Here is a 23,536-nt window from a genome sequence, read left to right as displayed (position 1 = left end):
ATGGCGTGCTTTGGATGCCTCAGGTGGCAGACTGCTGTACCACCCGGCAAAGTTGTGCGCCATTATCAGGGCGTGTGGTGTTCTGCACAATGTGGCACTGAGGAACGGTATCCCTCTCCCTCCTGACTTTCCTCCCCCCCAGCATTGTGACCCCGAACCACTGCCCCCTGCTCGACAAGAGGCACATCAGCATGGGGCAAGAATACGTGAAGATGTCATGCGGCGTTTGTAAGAAAGACAATTATCAAGTTTTATTTTGCAGCAACATTCTTTAATACTTGAACAATTTCTTCAAGTACTTTCCTTATCTGCTGTAGCTCGCTTGACACGTTATTAATTGCCGTTATCGTGTCTTGCTGCAGGTGAAGGACGGCGTCAGTGGGCACCCGACCACTGCCATGTGCAAGAGGTGCACCGCTGACTGGAGCCGAATGCTGGTCTGCCCCCTCACTCTCCTCGACGGGAACCTCCTGCCCACCCACAGCTCCAGACTCTGGAGGGACTGGGATTTTTTTTTTTGATTAGGTGGATTCACGCTTTAAGCCTACAATAAAACTGTTTACCTTTTTCCTCAGTGGTCGCGTCAGTGTCTCCCTCCTTCTCCGACACAATCCCACACACGCTGACCTCGCCAATTATGGCAGCAATTTTACCATCAATTGGCGATAGGTCAGGTGTGCTTGGGCCTCCACCAGTTGTAGCCACACTCTGGCGGTGGGAGGACAGTTTCCTCTTTGCCTCCACCTGGAATTAATGAATGAGATTATTTCTTTTGCGCAAATGAGCACATTTAACTTACACCTCTTCAAATACACACGCAACACATAAAGGAATACAAAGATGTAGTATACTTTACCTTCAGATCGGACCACTTTTTCTTTAGTTCTGCCACTGTGCGCTCTGTCCCACTGAAACCGTTGACGGCAGCCGCAATATGCTGCCACTCGCATAGTTTTTTTTAATTTGTGATTCCACTGCTGTGGCCACCAAATAATGTAGATTTTCGGGCCTCCACCTCGCCTACAAGAACCTCAATTTCTGTGTCCGAGAACTTTCTCTTTTTTGTTTTTTTGTTCGCCATGATTCAAGAACAATCGGGTCATGAGATTAGGGCTATTAATATAGTAGATTAGTATTCATGAGGTGCCTTGCATTGACCATTTATGGTTAAAAATTCACGTACGCACACTCGTGGGTAATCTGTGATTTATAAAAGCAACATTGCGTACAGGTGTGCGTACGCACGGTTTTATAAATCTGAATTTTTGTGTGCATACGCCATTTTAGGCTTTTGGGCGTACGTACACTTTTAGTAAGAATCCTACGCACAGTTTTATAAATGAGAGGGTCTCATTTACTTTCTCATTTACTGAAAGTGTACACGCCCATTTTTAACCATATATAGTCAATGCAAAGCACCTCATGATTGCTAATCTAGTATCTCATCATGACCCTGGCATACGATTGTTCTTTACGGTGAATCATAGCGCATGACAACTTCTGAGACACTGCTAGCCTATTATTGGAGCCTGAAAACTCAGAAAATGTGGTGGCCGGTAGATCACCAATTTAAAAAAACTGTGCAAGTGGCGTCAACTGTGCCAGTGATACTGCGAGTCGACATACAATTTGAAAACAAAAGCGTTTTGTTATGAACAGTAATCTATTAAAGTCTGGACTGATAACGAGGACTTAGAGTGTAGCGATTGCGGGAGTTTAACGACTGTATTTCCAGTTTTTGACATATGAGGATATTTGCACAGTATTGAATAAATATATTTAGTTATACACTGTGTTCTGCAGTTATCGAAAGGTAGGATATATGATGTTATCCTTTATTCCATGCAGTCGGGGAATCTGCCCCTCCTGAACTCCCGTAGTGGACAATCTGATGGTGAGGAAGTGCTGAATTTTTATTTAAAATTTTAGTTGGATTGTACAAGGTGTTTTATAACACTGCTGGATGTAATCTTCATGACAATCATGAAATTGAATGAAAAAAACGTGTGTGAGGAAAACAAAATACATAAATATTACGAGTAATGTTCTTCCCACATTCAATTTCTGCAGTCTGACTACAGTACGGTCATCTGTGTCGCCAATTCCAACGATTTTCAAAATGTGCTTAGGCCTACGGGAGGGTCAAATTTTGCGTGGAGGACCGCACATTCTCCCGTCAAGTTTGTTTTTTATAAATCACAACCTTTGCGTGGAAAGTGGCGTACGCACATTTTCAGTCCCGTTTTGTGCGTACGCAAGCTTTATAAATGAGACCCCTGATGTTTTAAACATTCTCACTCTGGTCTGGTGACTGAATATTGTTGTGCACCCTCAAACTCACAGCTAGATGTACATCAAAGAGCACTCTGCTGTTTTAGGCAATGCAATGATTTTTCACAGTCAAGAGTTGTAAAAACATGATGGTGCAATACAGGGATTGGTTGAGTTGGTTGGTTGAGGAGCCCTGGTCTAGAGACTGCTATATTCTGCAACATGACTTTCCATAAATAAAACTCTATAAGCCTTACCTGCTTGTTTGTTTTCTTTATGTTCTGATGTTGTTTCACTTTGTAATAAAAATATATATAAAAAATGCATCAGGGCACATTTTGTACACAAAATATAAATAAGTATGCATTATAATTCAAAATGTATGTAATAAAAAATACATTACCTTTGCACAGAAAACAAAGTGCAGTCTCATGATAATTTTGCACACATTTCTGATGTACGCTCAATCCACATGTTGAACATTTGGCTGTATGTTGGTTAGAAGAGACTGATTTACTGAAGTAATTTGTTTTCTTATGAAACATAATTTGAGATTTGAAAAACAACTTAACTTGCTATTAGCCTTATGGCAGACACCACAAATGCTTGACCTTTCTAAAGAAAGCAAGAAACACTTGTTGTATTTATAGTTTTATAACTCAAACCAACAGAAAACTATAGGTATAAACCTGTATTGTACCTACCAAGTGAAGTGAAGAGTAGAAGTGCTAGTCTTTCTCTTTCCTCATGAATTGAAGGGCAGTTAATATACCTGTAGTTAAAAAGCTACTTGAAACACTGCCATCTTACATGTATTTTTTGGTAGACCATGTGCACTTGATTGCAATAGAACTACCACACTGTTTTGTATATTTACTAAGAATGCTACATCCAATTCACACAAAAAAAAGAATGTTGTAAAAGTAATACTTACCTTGACATAACTATGAGTTGTTGCCCTGACGTTCCCATCAAGAATATTGTTCAAGGTGTGGGTATTGATTGCCATTAAACCTGGTGTCTTCTAAATTACAAATGAAATGTTGTGTATTACAAATTGAGCTAGTTAAAATGAATGCCATTAGTTTAATTCAGTATTTGTTTTCTGACATTAAATGTATAGGTAGATAACATTATATCACCATGCTGAACAGGTGAAATATGGCATCCATGATCTGATCAGGTTTATATAAAAATTAAAAAAATTTCAGATAAAAAAGGTTGAAAGGAATATAACAATACAAAAAATATTTATAAATATACAGTACGTGAAATTTATAAAATGTAATAGAAAGATTTATTTTTTACCTCATCGGGAAGTTCCTGGTTTTCCAGAAGGGACTGAAAGCTAGAGATATATAGGGAATATGGCCCAATTTTCCTAATTTGTGTTTTGGTGCTTAATTGTTCCGAAATCAATTGGCGTAGAACTATATGGGAATATGAACAAACCATTATGTTTTTTCCTCTTTTGGCAGGTGAAATATATTATGTAATACATCAGTTGTAGCAGCGCACAGTCCTGCCCTGAGAGCAGCACATAGTCCTTCCCTGAGAGCAGCGCACAGTCCTGCCCTGAGAGCAGCACATAGTCCTTCCCTGAGAGCAGCGCACAGTCCTGCCCTGAAAGCAGCGCATAGTCCTGCCCCGAGAGCAGCGCATAGTTAACTATAGCACAGCGCTATCTTTGCAGCGGAGATTAATAAATAGTTTAAATGTCTGTAGCAATTATATCGTCGCTTAATGGCTTTATAGAAATGGCTTAATGGCTTTAAAGCGCGTTTTACCACATCTACAGTAACGTTGCAGCAAAGCTAAACTGCTCATGGTGTAACGTTAGCTAGCTAGCTAGAGCGGGAGATTACTGTTAAGGAGTCAAATCAGCTGCTGATTCCTCACTAACAACGAAGAAAGCAAATGGGACTGCTCTCCCAATACTGTTGGTCAAAAGAAGAGCATAAAATGCATAACCATATGATGTCATGGCTTTGTAAGTAGCATCCATGAATACCATGGTATGGGGATGTTCTCTAAGTATATCCTTTTGCCAGGGTGTCTGCTCTACAATTTTTAGTGGTTGATTTTCACTCAAAGGCTGGTAGTAACTAATGTTTTCCTGCAGCTCGGACGTGACTAGCTTGTCCACACTAATGCAGTCTTTCGCATCAGGACAACTAAGAGCATTAATGGTCTTCTTGATTAATCGGATATCGTCAGTGTAACATAATATCGCCGATTATATTTGTCCATATGTCCATGACACTGCCCAGTCCACACATTTTAAAAGTGTTTCTGAAATTGACAGTCCTTGATCGAGCCACATTTCAATGAAGGTTATTAACTCTGGGTCAATCCGATTTCTTACTCCCTCTTCTTTCATGCACACATCATGTCCATTATGTTGAAGCATTTTGTTGACCACAGCAGCTGTGAAACTACAATCTTTGATTATTTTGAAGGACACATAAGCTATGCAAGAATTAGCTCTTGTCTTTGTTGGTTCTACTTTGCTTTTCCCCTTTGCTTTGGTTGATCTTTCACATCCATAGTAAAAGTAGTCTTTATGACTTGACACAGGGGACTTGAAGATGCTTTTTGTTTCCTCTTCCAGTTTCTTAATGTAACCCTGCATGAAATCATTCTCCCCAGAAAAAGGTATGACCTGTTGAATGACTTGGGGATCCTTTACTTTCTTTAACTTTTGCCTTATACCTTCAAGCCAAATATTCTCCATTAACCTGGAAAAGTAAAAAAATACAATTAAAAACAACATTACAAAATAATTAAGGTACAAAATTCAAGTTATACGTACAAGCATACATGTACTTATTACTTTGTACAGAACAATAACACTCAAGAAAAATGAACCCATGGTGCACTCCTGCCCTGAGAGCAGCGCACAGTCCTGCCCTAAGAGCAGCGCATAGTCCTGCCCTGAGAGCAGCGCACAGTCCTGCCCTGAGAGCAACGCACAGTTGACTAAATATGGAAGCAGGAAACGAACCTATGGCGCACTCCTGCCCTGAGAGCAGCGCATAGTCTTGCCCTGAGAGCAGCGCATAGTCCTGCCCTGAGAGCAGCGCATAGTCCTGCCCTGAGAGCAGCGCATAGTCCTGCCCTGAGAGCAGCGCATAGTCCTGCCCTGAGAGCAGCGCATAGTCCTGCCCTGAGAGCAGCGCATAGTTAACTATAGCACAGCGCTATCTTTGCAGTGGAGATGAATAAATAGTTTAAATGTCAGTAGCAATTATATCGTCACTTAATGGCTTTATAGAAATGGGTTAATGGCTTTAAAGCACGTTTTACCACATCTACAGTAACGTTGCAGCTAAGCTAAACTGCTCATGGTGTAACGTTAGCTAGCTAGCTAGAGGGGGAGATTACTGTTAAGGAGTCAAATCAATTGAAATGCATACGGTAAGATGATTATTAGTTCTGTGGATCAATGTTTGCCAATTATCTTATTTTAACTAAATGTTCACTTACCCTTCACGATTCCAGAGATTTCCTCCACAACGTCCTGACAATTCCGATCCCCAACACAAATGTCTTCTGAGCCCGCTTTCACCTTCAACTTCATTGGTTGAATCTGTAAACCAATCATTTTGCTTTCTGCCCTCAGAACATGTTTGAGTTTGTATAACTCCCATCTGCCCTACAAGCTAGCTTAGCTAACATTAGGTAGATAAATGTTTACATTTGAGACTGTTATGATCTGGTAAAATAAGTAAGCTGGCGCTGTTGTTATCATGAAGATGATCTATTTTAACATGTTAAAATCTTTCATCTTCAATCATCTTATCATTTCAGAATCCGAATCAGAAGGGATTTTATTCGCCATTAATGTTTGCACAAACAAGGAATTTACTTTGTCAGGGAGGTGCATACATTAAACATATAGAAATATTGAAACTTAAATATGTGGACTAACTATACAAAAGGAGCAAAGTCTAGCTAATACTAAGGGGAAAAAAATAATATATAAGTAGTCATAATTTACAATCTAACCTAAAAGAACAGATACTGCAAGAGAATGATACAATAGTGCAAATTGCAATGTACAGGGTGTCATTGTGCAGCTTGTGATTTAAAGTCAGTGTGAGTCCTTGGCCTTGTTAAAGTGGCCAATAGCGGATGGGAAGAAACTGTTCTTGTGGCGTGAGGTTTTGGTCTTGATGGACTGCAGCCTTCTGCCGTAGGGGAGTAGCTGGAACAGGGAGTGTCCAGGGTGGGAGGGGTCGGCCACAATCTTCCTCACTCGCCTCAGGGACCTCGAGGTGTGCAGGTCCTCGAGGGAAGGCAGATTGCAGCCGATCACCTTTTCAGCAATGCGGATGATATGCTGCAGTCTGCTCTTGTCCTTGGCAGTGGCAGCAGCGTACCAGATGGTGATAGAAGAAGTGAGGATGGACTCAATGATGGCTGTGTAGAAGTGCACCATCATTGTCTTTGGCAGGTTGAATTTCTTCAGCTGCCGTAGGAAGTACATCCTCTGTTGTGCTTTTTTGGTGAGTGAGCTGATGTTCAGTTCCCACTTGAGGTCCTGGGAGAGGATGGTGCCCAGGAAGCGGAAGGACTCCACAGTGCTGACTGGGAAGTCATTCAGGGTGATGGGGGTGAGTGGGGCTGTGTTCTTCCTGAAGTCCACAACCATCTCCACTGTCTTAAGAGCATTGAGCTCTAAGTTGTTTTGGCTACACCAGGTTGTCAGCTTCCCACCTATAATCAGACTCGTCCCCGTCAGAGGTGAGCCCAATGAGGGTGGTGTCATCCGCAAACTTCAAGAGTTTGACAGACGGATGACTTGAGGTGCAGCTGTTGGTGTACAGGGAGAAGAGCAGAGGAGAAAGGATGCAGCCCTGAGGAGATCCGGTGCTGATGGACCGGGAGTCAGAGACTTGTGTTCCCAGCTTAACGCACTGCTTCCTGTCAGACAGGAAGTCTGTGATCTGTGAGTCGGGCACGTTCAGCTGGGAGAGCTTGTCCTGGAGCAGGGCGGGGATGATGGTGTTGAAGGCAGAGCTGAAGTCCACAAACAGGATCCTGGCGTAGGATGCTGGGGAGTCCAGATGCTGTAGGGTGAAGTGGAGGGCCATGTTAACGGCATCCACCGACCTGTTGGCTCTGTAGGCAAACTGCAGTGGGTCCAGGAAGGGGTCTGTGATGGATTTGAGGTGTGCCAGCACAAGGCGCTCAAAAGACTTCATTACCACAGAGGTCAGGGCGACGGGTCTGTAGTCATTAAGTCCTGTTGGCCTTGGCTTTTTGGGCACAGGGATGATGGTGGAGGACTTGAGACAGGCTGGCACATGGCATGTGTCCAGGGAGGTGTTAAAGATGTTTGTCCGGCCCAGCTGCTTTGCGGGGGTTCTGCCTCTTGAAAAGTCTGTTAACTTCACCCTCCTGAATGGAGAGAGTCGTCACAGTGGGGGGCTCATGGATGGGAAGGGGTAGTTCAGGACTGTCCAATTGTCTTTCAAATCTGCAGTAGAACTTGTTCAGGTCGTTGGCCAGGCGGGAGTCGTTAGTGGAGTGGGGGGCACGCTTCAGTTTCTCAGAGTACAGTCATTTAGCCACTCTCACCGCCTTGCTAAACCTGTTCTTCGACTTCTTGAATCTGTCTCTATCCCCACTCCTAAAAGCATTCTCCTTCTCTGACTTCAACCTTCTCAGCTCTGCTGAGAACCATGGCTTGTCATTGTTGAAGCTCGCCCTGGTGCGTGTTGTTATACAGCAGTCCTCACAGAAGCTAATGTATGATGTCACAGCCTCAGTGAGTTCATCCAGACTATTGGTAGCAGACGTGAACATATCCCAGTCAGTACAGTCCAAGCATCATTACTGGCAGTAATGATGTAATTCATCTTCAATTTTGCTTGAAATGGCTTGGGAGGCCGCAGCCCCAACACCCTTGTTTCCCTTTCCCACAGTCCCCTCTGGTGCATCCAGAAGTTCTCTGACGTGGCTATATGCCCCTTTCAGCAGGGCATTGTCTTTTTCCGACTTCTTCTCATATGGTGGAGCCTTGGCATGTCGATAGGTTCTAGGACTCTCCCCCCCAGCCATAGATGGACGGTGGGGAAGCGCCTTTTCCTCTATCATATGGGGGAGGTGACACTCCCTTCAAAGTCTCGTGATCAGCTTGGGCAGCCTGCCTGCAAGCTTTTAGTGAGGCACAATAGTCCTGACCCTGAGTCTCATACAGTTTCAACATTTCAGATTCTTGTGCGCGCTTCTCAAGTTTGTCCTTTGTACTCCCAGAGTGCTTATAATTAGCAATCAGCACTCTCATGTCGCCACACAGGCTTAGATCAAAAGTTCCATGTTATGGCCACACGGTCGTCATCTTGGCAGTGCGCTTGGCCCATTTCCTGTTCATGAGGAGGAGGCGGTCCCGGAGAAGAGGATAGCGAAGGCTGAGGACCTCCTCTGCAGTCACGCGCGGAGGTCTTTCTGGTGGTGTCTGGTCAGCACTCTGGCTCGCTCTGGCCCCTCCCTCTGGACTCTCAATATCACTCATGGCAGTTGAATTTAAATTTTCCGAGACCCAAGACTCTGCCGAAACCAGAGATGTCCTTTATATGTCTGTGCGGTCAGAAATATGACTCTACCGGCAGTTTCTAAATCTTGTTGTTTTTTCTTTCTGTGACAAATTTGTCACCAGAATTTGCATTGGATTCTATGGGGCGAGAGTTGGACTTTGTCTCGCTTTCGTGGGGCTCTGAACAAATGTGTAAGTCTGTTGGATTCCACAGACAACTGTCTACGACCAGCACAAAATTAGCTATCTATTTATCCAAAAACGAACCATGAAGAGCGAAAATTGTGGCAATGCTGGCAAACTATAAATATTTTTTCAACAACATCCGAAACTCCCCTCCACTCTAAGCGCTTCAGTCTGCACTCTAGGCTTTCACGTACACACCCATGTAAATCTCAGAAACGGTTTGAAAAAGTCATGAAACATAATCAGTGATATTGAAAAAAGTTGAACAGATATCAAAAAGCTGAATTATTCAAAAATAGTTTAGGGTTTTGTCAACATTTTAAAGTTTAAATGGTGGCTCTAACTGAAAGATTGAGGAAGAAGAAGGATTTGGAAGTTGAAGAAGTTTTAAGAAGTTTGAAAGGATTTGAAAGAATATGATGAATATTGATTTATACCAATTCAAGCATAGAGGTACAAAGCTGAAAAGTCATACTATGGAGGTTTAGAAAACAAGGGTTTTACCTGTCCTCCCCTTTTACTTGACTTAGGCCACGTTTACACATAGCCGGGTGTTTACAGAAACAACTATTTCTGCCCCTCCGTTTTCAAAAATAACGTTGTACACAAGTACGTTTTCAAAAATGTTTCTGTTTACATGAACCCGCATATACGCCCCCGAGCGCCATTATAACTATGCCAAACCTGTTGGCAGCAGTGTAATGTGAAGGATCCCAGCTAACAAAATGACGTCCCCAGGACGTCCTCTGAACGTCCCCGAATATTATCAGGACGTCGCAAGGGAACGTCCCCATTACGTTTTTTTGTAGGGTCCCCTGAAAGTCCATGTAACGTCCTCATAACATTTGGGGGACGTTCAGGGGACGTTTGTCTGGGACGTCATGGGGACGTTCCCTTGCGACATCCTGATAACTTTCGCATACCAAATGCAGAATCAATTTCTCAACCTTAATTTATAGTCACATTTATGCATTTAATGGATATTTTTGTATACAAAGTATAAAATGCATATTAGCCTATAGTGCAAAACTAAACTGAATGTGTTCACTTAAACTCAACAAGGTAATTCAACTTCTTTATTTAAAAGAAAAAAATAACAGGCTGCTGCTAAGTATTGTGTATTGTAACTTATTATGTGTATGCTTGTAGAAGAAAAAACACGATTTACAGTATAAACAAACACTTTATTCAAATGCATTTTAAAAGCCTGAATTAATTTTCTTATATTTTAGTTGTGTCAACCCCTTCTCATCCTCTCCCTACTCCTCCTCCTCGTCCTCCACCAGTTCGTCCGGAATCAACACCTGCAACATGAATTAGCTACAGTTAGACAGCAGATCAAATGCAAAGAACATTAAGTGGAAATGTATTTTATTCATATGCTCCTGGAGTTATTTTTAGGACCGTAAAAAGCTTCCCTGACCTTCAGTATCCAGATATTTACAACCATCTAGTAGAGCTAAAGTTTGTATTAAAACATATTTACCTCAAATTCTGTCCTTCGGGTGGCCCACCTTCACAGGAGTGCGCTAAATTACTAGCCAACTACACAAAAAACACTATTAAAAACACAAAAACAAAGAACTAAACTATCAACACTAAAACTTACGTTGAAGATATATTTACACGAATTGATTATCAAACAGTATTATAGCTATAAATGAAGGATGCGGGATCAAAACGTTTTGCTGTCTCTCAACGACTTCTTCACTCAACAACAGGGCTCACGTCACGAGCGGTGACGTCCGCGAGAGATGTGCTGTAATAGGCTAGTATGGAACATTTCTAGAGACACAGCTGGTGCTTGGATAGGCTGGGTCCAGCTTAGATGTTTTGTTTCAGTACATCCCCAAATTATTTATGACTATAATATATTACTTCGCTCAAATGCAAGTTATTGGTACCATACATAAACAATTGATTTAATACTGTACAGTTTCCAGAGTGACAGTAGGCTATAGCTCAAGCAATTCACATCACAGAATGACACAAAAACGAAAATATCAGTTCGGAATTTAGATGGTTACGTTATGACCAACGAATGACGTTCTGGAACCCCCCGAAAGTTTTAAACATAATGTCATGTCATAACCAACCAGGGACGTTCCTGGGGCGTTCCTGGAACGTCCCGAATGTCCCCCGATATTTTTTAACATAATGTTGTATCATAACCAACCAGGGACGTTCCTGGAACGTCCCGAATGTCCCCCGAAACTTTTTAACATACTGTCATATCATAACCAACCGAATTTTTTTAACATAACGTCGTATCATAGCCAACTACCAACTACGTCCCCTGAATGTTTAAAAATAAATGTCTAAATTGTGACCCTTTTAGGAACCTTAATAACGTCCTAAGGACATCCTAGGGACGTCCTAAGGATAACATCACGGTATAACCTATAGGGGACCAAATAGGAACGTCACCGAACGTCCCCAGGACGTCCCTTGTTAGCTGGGATAAAGCCATGCAAACCAATCAGAATGTTCAAAATCAACAACAACTAAGGATAAGACGATCGACTTCCTTTACCTTTCAGGCGCGAGGTTCATTTGTTTGAATGATTCACAAATGCGATGCACAAATGTATTTTGTGATTCAGAAATGTAACGCAATTCACAATTAAATGACCCCATTACACTAGTTGTGTTCGACTTCATGCAGCACCGGCAGTGCCGACAGCCGGCTGCGTTGAAGCTGAGAAAGCCATTGACTGCTTTAAGTCAGCCGGGCTGCAGGCGACGCCGGCGCTGCATGAAGTCGAAAGCACCTATTACTATAAACTATAAGCTTTTTTAGTCCCATACTGTGACGTTTGAGAACCTGAAACTCCGTTTAAGCTAGTGCACACGCAAACACAAAAACAGAGTTTTCAGAAATCTCCACTTTGGCCGGAGTTTTCAGAAATGATCGTTTTCCGTGATAAAATCTCAGTTTTCGTGTAAATGAAAGGCCAAACCGCATGAAAATATATGCGTTTTTCTTCCGTGTAAACAGGGCCTTACTGATTTTCCTAGAGCAGGGGTTCCAAATCCTGGTCCCCGGGCCTCCCTGCCCTGCATGTCCAACACACCTGATTCCAATGAATGAGTCGTTATCTAGTTATGCAGAAACCTGCTAACGACCATTCATTTGAATCAGGTGTGTTGGAACAAGGAAACATCTAAAACATTCAGGGCAGGGAGGCCCGAGGACCAGGATTGGGAAACACCTGCCCCCTAGAGCACACATAAATAGATGTTTGTGTAACCGTCAGCCCACCTGCTGTCAGAGACAGATACTGAGAGATGGAGGGATTGATATGAAGGAGTGTGGGGGGTTGAATTGAAGTGCGGGAAAAGATAAATTGTGCTTTTTGTGTGACAGTTTAACACTGTGGGGACAGGGGGCCACAGTGATACAACTCTATTAAGCAGCTGTACAAAAACTTCAGCTCATTATTCAGTGGAGAGTGCTGCAGAGCACAAGAGGGGTGTGTGGCTCTCAGGATATAAAGAACTAGAGACCCACTCCCAAATATTTGTATTCAAAGATTGAAGTTCACTGTCATGAATCGGTCCAGACTCCAGGATCTGTTGCAGCCAGGCATGTTCTACGGAAGATCTGATCGATACTCCGAGTGGACTTCTTCTTCTTAGAAAGGTGGCCTTGCATGTGTTGTTCGAGTGAAATAAAAAGTTTTGCAAACGGCATGGTAGTCATCCGTTCGTCAAAAAAGTAATTTCGACTGTAATGCAGGATTCCAGTCAAAGAGAGAGTTTATTTAAATGTTGTCTCTCTGTAAGTGTGTTAGTGAATAATTAGTTAATGATTAGTGGATGTGTCGTTATGTTATGACTTTCCATGACTATTAACAAATGAAGTACCGTCTCAATCCATGGATGTCGCCATTGTGGTAATTAACACATGAATTAAGGTATTACCATTAGTTTACCCTGTTAACTCAAGGTTTTAGTTAACACAGTTAACTAACAGTATTAGTTTGCACATTTTACTAAAGTAGTTAACTCACCTATCAGTTCATGTGTTAATATCGATTGTTGGAATTGATACATGATTCCAGATTTAAATAATAAAAGTTCTAAATCATATGTGACACCCTATTAACAACTGATGTGTTCATGGTCAGTGCATAATTAAGTAGCCTACTTTCTGAGTTATGTATTAACTGATGATGATTCATGCATTAGTTAAGGCATTAATAAACGCTCATTAATGCACCCTTATTGTAAAGTGTGACCCAACTTTATTATGATGCCTGTGTACTGTGCTAATTATAAAGCTTACTTTGGTATTGACTAAATTGACTGTTGTTGGTAAGTAATTCACATCAAATGTCCTCGTTTTCTACTTTATGCAAATGTAGGTGAGCTGAAACCCATTTATATCACTGAACATGTTATGTTCTGTATGTGCAATAGTATTATTGTTTAATTGGCGTGTCTTTGATGAAGTGGTTGGCTCACTGACCTGGGACTGGTGCAAGCCAAGCATACTTTGGTGTAATGACCAGATAGATGAGAAATATCCCTTGAATTCACTCCCAATGTATTATAAATACATGAACTCTGCTATGGCATATTATGTGTCGGGATTATTTTAGGCAGCAATACATAGTTGTTTATACAACTAGGAAAATTAAAGTTATGGTATAGTATCTTAGGATTCTTCTGGGCTCGGAACTGTTAGCTCTCTTTTTCGATTTCACATTCCATGTGCTCCTTACGGTGTGTTCACACTGCAGCGGGGCCGGCAGAGCGGGGCGTCAGCTTCCCATTCATTTTCAATAAAACCAGGCATCGACGCCTGCGTAGGGCATTGTGGGAAGGCGAGCAGGGCGGCGAAAGTTGGATTTTCTCAACTCTATGTAAATGAGGAACGTGAAAATGCTAGCGTTAGCCAATCGGGTTGGTTTCTTGTTTCTTGTAACATAGCAACTGTTAGGTTTAACAATTTCAAGATGGAAGAGCAACTCATCGTGTGTGTGTGTCTACACACTCAGTCTTGTTTTATACGCCTCTATACGATTAAAGAGACGTTAACAAAAAATGTATACCTGGCGCAGGGTTGCCGAGGTTATGTGTCCCTGGTGTGTTAAATTCAGTCTCAACCCTAACCCTCACCCCCTAACCCTAACCCTCACTTTAGCTAGCTACAGTATGTAACCTAGCTCTAACCTTCTTCTGTGCTAGCTGCATACTGTACTAGTCTAGCTACAGTAGTCCAGTTTACCCGGCACACGATTGACATTCAACGTTGAAATGCTGGTTGGCAGTCACTCGCTAGCCATACAGTAAACGTGTACTGTAGTTACCATAACCTAGCAAATGTTACTGGAAAAATGTTTGAAGTGCTGTACGGTACTGTAGCCTATAGCCTAGTTGACAAGATCATGCAACATCTAGTCAGCGTATCTGATTCCTTGCATCATGCCGTGTAAAAGCTGTATTTTGATCGAGATGGGAGCACCTATTTTCAATAATGATCGCTATTGTAAATACATGAACCCAAGTCTGAACACTTGTCCATGACACCGTTTTACACAAACTACAACAGTGACATTAGAGAACTACAACTCTGTATTGACTTTTTTAACACGCCCCCGAGCGTGGTGCACGGTGGGAAGGCCAGCGGTGCAGAGCGGTAAAAAGGTCTGCAGTGTGAACGCACTGTTAGAATTAGCTGAGCAGGTAGAATCTAATAATATATCTGAGTCTGATGCCAGTGACTGAGTAGAACAAGTCATAGAGAGCTTGGCTGCATACTCTGCCGTCACAGATTTGAGGTTAATTAACCTCAGATTAATGAGGTTGCCATAGTTTGAGGCTGTGGAGTCTCAAACGACCAACCATCGAGTCAATTGAAAGCTATTTATTAAATGGTTTTAAAATAAATGAAATAGCGGAGCTGTTCTGCGTATGCCACCGCCTCGTACCGAACAAGATGGGTAGCTCGGTCAGCAGGGAGCTGATGAAGAGCGGCTACTGACGTCACTCTGCTGCGCCGCTCAGAATGCATTTTCATTTTCGAATTGTGGGCAGTTCTTTGCGGGCAGAACACGAAAATTAAAATGCAATGTCCACTCTCTTTTCGATTATGGCATGAAATGTGCAGTCTTGAAGTAGAAAATGCAAAGAGGAGCAAATACTAATTTAATTTATGAGTCAAATAATGCAGCCACATTCTTAAAATGAAAATGCATTTCTGGAAATGCATTTTCATTTTCAAATTTTACATTTCAAATTGAATTTTTGTATCTATTTGCTGCGGCATATTTTGAAAATTAAATTTCAAATGTATTTTTCGTTTTCATTTTAATTAAGTGAAAGAATGAGCAGTCTTAAAGAATAAAATTCAAATAGGATGATTGATTACTAATTTCATTTATGAGTCAAATAATGCAGCCACATTCTTAAAATGAAAATGCATTCCTGGAAATGCATTTTCATTTGAATTTTGGTCACGATTTGCTTCCATACTCTCGGGAAACTTCCGGGTTCTGAACTGGTTGAAGTTCCATGTGAGGGCGCTAATGAGCGAGTGCAAAATGAATGGAGGTCTATGGAGCGGTACCCTTCAAAATCCACTTTTCTCAGGATATAATTTTTTGTCTAGTAATTTGAATTCGAAAGGGGAGGCAAAAAAAATACACACTGCTGGCTGTTAGATTGTCATGAAGTCGCCTTTCTGTTCTAAAAAGCTTTTGAAAATGTAATTGACGTCAAACACATCGTACGACCAGAGCTACTGCTTTACGGCAAGCTCTGGTCACTTACTTTTTTCTCTCAGGGCATCGACAACACAGCTGACAGGTTAGGCTCTCCCTGTCAATACACATGCTAGAAAGAGTTTTGGCTTGCTAATGTTGTTGCTAATGTTGCTAATACTCTGACATTCTGATTCCGCTTCGGATGCCATCAAGCGGGAGCTCTTGTCGTATCAGTCCTTCACTAACCAATCAGCATTCATTAGCACAGGGGTTTTCAAAGTGTGGGGCGCGCCTCCCCTGGGGGGCGCCAAGGAGTTTTAGGGGAGGCGCACCAAAGAGTTTCAAGGGAGGCGGCAAATTATAATTTTTTTAATTATTGAAAAAAAAAAAAAAAAAATGCTTTCTGGAAAATAATGATTTGGTAGATGTATGGAATATACATATTTTAATGTCATTTAATCACTCTCTTAGTCCGGATAGCATGTGAAGTATACTTGACACAAAACATCTTTAGCTAGCAGTGACAGCAACTTTGCCGATAGAAAATGTCTGAACCCAGCAGAAAGCGCAGAAAATATGATTAGGTATATATACAGTCAGGATTTTCTTGGATAGGGCCATCCGATGTTCAATAGCCACAATGTGTGGTCTGCAGAGGCTAACCCTAGGCATCATATCTCGTTGCATTAGGCCGATTGCAAAGGCGGGTAAGCCCCACAGCCTCGGCGAAACGGGCAGCGCTAGGGAGGGGCTTGCAGGTGCTGTGTTGTGATGTAGCCTACTAATGGGCTACACTAGGTTTTAATCTAAATAAGCACATTATCACACCGTGCATTAAAAAGTGCCGTTTTCAGTTGTCGCGCATGCTCTCTTTCTCAAACACAAGTGCCTGTAGCCTACCAGTGTTTGCCATGGAGACAATAACCCATCATTTATCGTTGTGGAGGGAGTTAGCTAGATTAAGCTGATAAGAATAAAATAGAAGGGAAAAAGATGCCAGGAGGAACTGAAAAAGCCAGGTAAAAAAAGAAAGATCCATCACTTCATAAATCTAGGTTCCTGCAAGGGTGGGAAAATGTTTTCTCAAAAGCCCTGAATCTTTCAGGTAAACATTTGGGTTGTAATTTCCGGAAAATATAAGAATATGAGTCCAACTTAATGTTCATATTAAGCTAGGCTACATAAAGCTAAAAAAAAATATATTTTGCACTGAAATTAATGCAAAAGACTTCGCTCACGCACCCTCTGCGCTCGCATTAATGTGAGGTTCCGATTTCACCTCACATCAAAACTTTGACTAGGTCTTAGGTTCGGGTGCGCCCTTCTCATCGCCTCTGCTCCTGCACTCGAAAGTCCGCTGGTTGTCCCGAGGCAAGGTCCTCACCCGCCTGTGTGACTTGCGTGAGGAAGTCCTCCTGTTTCTCGCCTAAATCAACTCTCCGTTGGTGAAACACATGGGGGACATGAACTGGGTGGCAAGGTTAGCCTATTTGTCTGATATCTTTGAAAAGATAAATGTGCTCTGCAGGGAAAGGAGTGCCATGTATTTTTGGTACATGATAAAGTCGAGTGTTTTTTTGGGGGGGGGGCACCATCGTTACTTTCTTGAGCAATTAAATATATCCCTTGTTCTGGCTGTTTTGTATGGAGGACCAAACCTGCCATATTTAAAAATGAATGAATGAATAAATAAATGTCCACATCCATGCATTTAGACAGAAATAAATGAATACATGTACTAGTTAATGCACAATTGTCAATCAATATTACCTTATAATTTACATGTATTTATGTATTTATTTGTGTATTCATTTATTTATTCATTTATTTATTCATTCATGTATTCATTCATTTATTCATTCATTAATTAATTCATTTATTAATTCATTTATTCATTCATTCCTGTATTTCTTCTTCTCAATATGTTAATGAGATGTGTCAATCAAAATAGGTAGGCGGTATTTGACACACCATTGGCTAATCGTTTTCCACGCTTTGTATTCGATTATGTAGCCTTACATCCATCCTTGCTGTCATGGACAACATAGCCTACATGGACAGGCTGGCCGACCTTGTTGAAAACAAAGATTGAATTCACCATATATGATATTTGGATAAACAAACATGTTATAAAGATTTTACTACGTTAGTTGTGGGCTATCACTTAACACCCAACTTCACTACGCTGACCGGCCAACCATGTGTTTACCCCGATAAAAACGTAAACATTTTAAAATAAAAAATCCTGATTGTTGATTGTCAAACCAACATATTTGTCCTGTGTGTAAGAGCGAGATAGACAATCTGGCATATAGCCCCCAATCAAGCAGAAGAGAAATTTGTGAAGATTGACGACACAAAGTTAATCATCGAAGATCAAATCAAATTTATTTGTATAGCCCTTTTTACACGCAAGCATGTCACAGAGGGCTTCACATACGCCCATAGAACTGCCCCTCAACCAACCTAAACCCTCAAGGAAGACAAGGAAAAACTCCCAACGGGAGAAAAAATGGAAGAAACCTTGGGAGGAGCAATTCAGAGAGGGATCCCCTCCTCCAGAGACGGTTGGCAAGAGAGAGGAGCAGAACACAAGCTAAACATAGTCATACAGTGTCAATGGGTTTTGAAACACCAAAAATCCATTGTTCGGCTTTATAGACGTTGGATGGGACCTGGAAACTCGCTGTTGGCCGTCATGGAGGCTGGTTTCCGGTTGACGACCTGGTCCAGCGTTGGTAGACCGACGACCAGGCAGGTCCTGACAGCTCAGACCCCCCATACCACAGGGGATGTGTGGGGGGGACAGAGAGGAGAACAGGGATTAGAGAATGCCAGGAGCAGCTAACAGTTTCAGTCGTAATAGAATGAGATCCCCACCGGTCAAGTGTGGACTAGTGCAGCAATTTAACAAAGCTAAGAGGGTATTTGATGCAGCCCCACACACCAAGACAGCGACAGCCCCCCTTGGTTGGAACATGAAATCTGTTCCAGGGGAAACAACTCTAAAATAGGTTATATTTATACGAATAAGGATGAAAACAACCAGCCCCCCGTTGTCTCCAACTAGTAAACTATAACAATTAAAATATACAGCAACGGAACTATTACAGTAACAATATACAATAACAGGTTTACTTTATTTGTAACATTTAAATGGGCAGTGTGAACATAAGCTAAAATTACAATTTAAAAGTTACATGTGATACACACATAGGCAAACGCACACCCCAGGTTTACATAGAAAGTACACACATTTAACAATCATAGGATTGACTAAACAAGAACGTTTTTAATCTAGTTTTAAAGGTCGAAACAGTATCAGCCTCCCTAATTGAGACAGGTAATTTGTTCCAGAGAAGAGGTGCTCTATATGAGAACGCCCTACCTCCAGCAGTTTTTTTCTTAATTTTGGGTATTACCAGATAGCCGGCATCTTGAGATCTTACAGTCCTTGCGGGGCAATAGGGTGCAAGGAGACCGGAGAGGTACAGTGATGCCAATCCATGTAGAGATTTGTAAGTTAGTAGTAAAACTTTGAAATCAGCTCTGGCTTGGATAGGGAGCCAGTGTAAAGAGATAAGAGTAGAGGTTATATGATCAAACTTTCTTGTTTTTGTCAATAGTCTAGCAGCAGCATTTTGTACCCGCTGTAAATTTTTCAAGTAGGTAATTGGGAGGCCAGAGAACAACACATTGCAGTAGTCCAATCGGGATGTAACAAAAGCATGTATTAGTTTTTCAGCATCATCCTTTGAGAGGAATTTTCGTATTTTGGCAATATTACGTAGATGGAAAAATGCAGTTCTGGTGATTTGTTTAATATGGTACTCAAACGAAAGGTCTGGGTCCAATGTGACTCCTAAATTTTTTACCAACTGGCTTTGAGATACTTTGACACCATCTAAGTTTAAGGTCAGATTGGATAAATTATTTCTGTATTTTTTAGGGCCGAAAATTTGAACCTCGGTTTTATCCGAATTAAGAAGAAGGAAATTTGCTGTCATCCAAGTTCTCAACCCGGAAACACATTTTTCCATAGCATGTGGAAATTCTCCAGGCTTTATGGACATGCATAGCTGAGTATCATCTGCATAACAGTGATAATTTACCCCAAAGCTTCTAATTATGTTTCCTAAAGGCAACATATAGAGTGAAAATAACAGAGGGCCTAGAACTGAACCCTGTGGTACTCCGTATTTTACAGTAGTGCTCCTGGATGAGCAATCATCATAGTGGACATATTGTGATCTATCAGATAGATACGATCTAAACCACTGAAGTGAAGTACCAGAGATCCCAACATAGTTCTCCATACGCTCCAGGAGAATCTCATGATCCACAGTGTCAAATGCTGCACTAAGGTCTAGAAGAACCAGAACAGAGATAGAGCCTGCGTCAGAGGCTAATAATAGATCATTGACTACCTTAGCTAATGCAGTTTCAGTGCTGTGGTGAAGACGAAATCCAGACTGGAGAGGTTCATAAAGCTGATTTGAGGAGAGGTGCTCAGTGAGCTGTTGTGCCACAGCTTTTTCAAAAATTTTGGAGAGAAATGGCATATTTGAAATTGGCCTATAGTTGCTAAGACAACCTGGATCCAGGTTTGTTTTTTTAACAAGGGGCTTAATAATAGCTTGTTTGAAATTGTCAGGGACTTGTCCAGTTACAATAGATTCATTAATAATACTAAGCATGGGTGGTCCAATAATAGGGAGAAGTTCCCTACAAAGTTTGGCAGGGAGGGGATCAAGAAGGCAGCTGATGGGTTTCGAGGAATCTACCAGCTCGATGAACGCTTCCATAGAAATAGGGTTAAAGTGAGTAAGAGCCTCAACATGCAGCATGCTGGGTATAGAGTCAAATTCAGTGTTGATGGCCACTCCTCCAGGACTAGTCTGTAGTTTGTCCCTTATTGCATAGATTTTTTGGTCAAAGAAATCTATGAAATCATTGGGAGAGAGATCTGAACTAACACAGAGTGTACTTTTCTTAGTGAGTTTTGCAACAGTATCAAATAGGAACTTTGTGTTGTGTTTGTTCTTACTAATCAATTTAGAGAAATATTCTGATCTGGACCTGATGAGGACTTGCTTGTACTCCATTTGGCTGGCCTTCCAGGCCAGACGGAAAACCTCCAATTTAGTGGTACGCCACTTATGCTCTAATTTTCGAGTGGACCTCTTGAGAGTGCGGCTTTCCTCTGAATACCATGGAGCCATTTTCTTGTCTTTTCTTTTCCTTGGTTTGAGTGGGGCAACAGAATCTAGGGATAACTGAAGAACCAAATTCAGATCCCTTGTTTTAGCATTTAATGATTTATTTGGGACGTCCAGTGCTTCTAGTGCAGCAGGTAGAATATTAGCCAGTTCCATAGCTGTGTTTGGGGTTATGCAGCGGCTAGTAGAAATATTCTGGGTGCCTCCAAGGCTCTGGCAGAGATCCATTTTAAAGGTAACCAGGCAGTGGTCTGATAATATAGGATTGTGGGGGTGGACAATTATGTCACTAATCTTGATTCCCCGTGTGAGAACTAAATCCAATGTATGCGAGTGAAGATGGGTAGGTTTAGAAACCACCTGAGTGAGACCTGTGGAATCCAATAGAGCAGTAAAGGCCTTACTTAGAGGATCTTTTGGGTCATCCAGATGGATGTTAAAATCACCCATAATTAAGACATTATCAGTATATGTCACAAGATCAGCACTAAAATCTGCAAATTCCTCTAGGAAGAGGGAATACGGGCCGGGGGGCCGGTATAGAGTAACTAAACTAAATGAGGGAGGGGGGGCAATAGTAGAAGAATTTGTCCTTTTTAGAGTAGTTGGTGGTTTCATGCAAATTATCTCAAATGATTTAAAGGTATTTACAGATTTTAGGCTAAGGTTGAAGCTAGCTTTATATATCATAGCAACACCGCCACCTTTCTTTGAGACACGAGGGATGTGTGAGTACGCAAAATCCGGAGGCGATGCTTCATTCAGGGAGGAATATTCTTCAGGTTTTAACCAGGTTTCGGTGAGTCCAATCAGGTCCAGGTTGCATTCAGACATCAGATCATTAATCAAAACGGCCTTTGGGGATAGAGATCTGATGTTTAGGAGCCCAACATTCCAGTATGGGTTTTTGGCAGCTTTAGACGTAGGTAATCCTTCTGAAAAGGTGGCACTGCTATCACAGAACTTAGTAGGAAGAGCAACGGGGGAGCAAGGCTGAATACATATCAAATTGGTATCATTCCTAATAATTGAGGGCCGGAATTTGGAAAAATGGCGGGGGACAGACACCGTCTCAATGGGAGAAACAACATCAGCATCCACGCTGGCTACACTACAAGCTGAGCTTTCGGGCCCCCAACAGCTCACAACATGCCTATCAACATATCTATCAGACTCTCTAAGAGACTGTGGCCCGGCTTGTTCTAGTGAGTGTCAGGCCTGCTCTAAAATAGCTTCAATATTCCTAGACAAAAGAAAAGCACCTCTCCAGCTAGGATGGAGCCCGTCACTTTTCAACAAGCCAGGTTTGGCCCAGAAACGAGACCAATTATCTACAAATCCTAAACCCTGTTCTGAGCAAAAGCGAGCCAACCAGCGGTTGAGAGAGACAAGCCTGCTGTAGATCTCGTCAGTCCCCCTAACAGGTAGTGGGCCAGAGACTATTACTCGATGCCGACTCATCTTTTGAGCAAGGTCACATGCCCGAGCTATATTAACCTTCGTGACCTCTGACTGCCTCAGCCTTACATCATTGGTGCCGAAATGAATGACAATATTCTCATACCTATCATCAGTGCGTGCGCCATGTGCCTTAGCTTGGGCATTTGCCTTAGCCCTAGTGCTAGCCAGCACCCTAAGATTAGCTTCTATGTCGGTAGCTCTGGCCCCCGGTACACAGTAAACTGTCGCTGGTTGCTCTAATCTAATGTTACGAGTGATGGAGTCACCGATCAGTAACGTCTGAGGAGTCCCACTCCCACCATGCTGCAAAGGTGAAACCGGTGGGGCTAAACTTGAGTTCTCCCTCACGCTAGGACTCCCTGTCTGTGATGTTGCGCCAGTCGCATCTAATCTAAAGTTACTAGCATACGTTCTTCCTCAAGCGACTGAACGCGACTCTCTAACAGAGTCAACTTATCGAACAAAATGGCACATGTAGGACAAAGTGAGTGGTCGTGAGACATTATAGTTAACTTACGTGAATAGTTTATGCCAACCAAGATAATCCGTCAAGAGCGTTGAGTTGGTTAGTTCAACGGGAACAGTAGCGTCGAGCTCCAAGGAAGAAAGCCGCGCCGAGTAAACCTATAACTAGACAGTAGATGTATGGATTAAATCGGTAAAGACAAAATAAATGAATAAACGAATTAATATATAATATATAGCGGTTAACAAGAAAAAGTTTGGGGAAAAGTTTGGAGCAGCTCAGGTGCAGCGCGGTATGTCGTCAGACAGGACTACAGTATGGCTTGGAGGATGTAAAGTAGCTTAGTCCTAAATGGAGTTGTATGCCCCATAGCACATATTTTACAAAGACTACGGCAACAAAAGCCAAACGTTGCCACGTTATGTTGGGAATGGGATGCCGTTGCAACGGTTATTGTTGGAGCAACAAGTTGCCTAAATAGCCTGGAGCCTATGCCATGTTTATGTACATGTCAGCTTTACATGTAGAAAAGAAAATCTCAGAGAAGGTGAAAGCCTTGGTGACCGGCGTGGAGAAATGCGCGTCTAGTGTGAACAGCATCGCGCCATTCGTAGTATATTGTGGCGCTCCAGGGCGCTTCGCAGCGTGTGTCCCAGGCGTTAGCGAGATTGAATCTATGGCT

At 42.0% G+C, this 23,536-nt stretch overlaps 1 protein-coding gene across 1 annotated transcript; it reads right to left on the bottom strand.

The window, feature by feature from the left end:
- Positions 1 to 18,079: 18,079 nt before the first annotated feature.
- LOC146254884 (uncharacterized) lies at positions 18,080 to 22,805 on the bottom strand (the record flags this gene model as incomplete). Its single annotated transcript, XM_084676260.1, has 1 exon — positions 18,080 to 22,805. A coding segment is annotated over one exon (666 nt), but the record flags the coding sequence as incomplete, so codon positions are not given.
- Between the last annotated feature and the right edge of the window lie 731 nt (positions 22,806 to 23,536).

Source organism: Hypomesus nipponensis, chromosome 16, assembly GCF_054491055.1.
Source record: "Hypomesus nipponensis isolate SF chromosome 16, ASM5449105v1, whole genome shotgun sequence".
In the NCBI taxonomy this organism is placed as follows: domain Eukaryota; kingdom Metazoa; phylum Chordata; class Actinopteri; order Osmeriformes; family Osmeridae; genus Hypomesus; species Hypomesus nipponensis.
The sequence above is the reverse complement of the archived record's forward strand: the minus strand, read 5'-3'. Positions and strand labels throughout refer to the sequence as shown.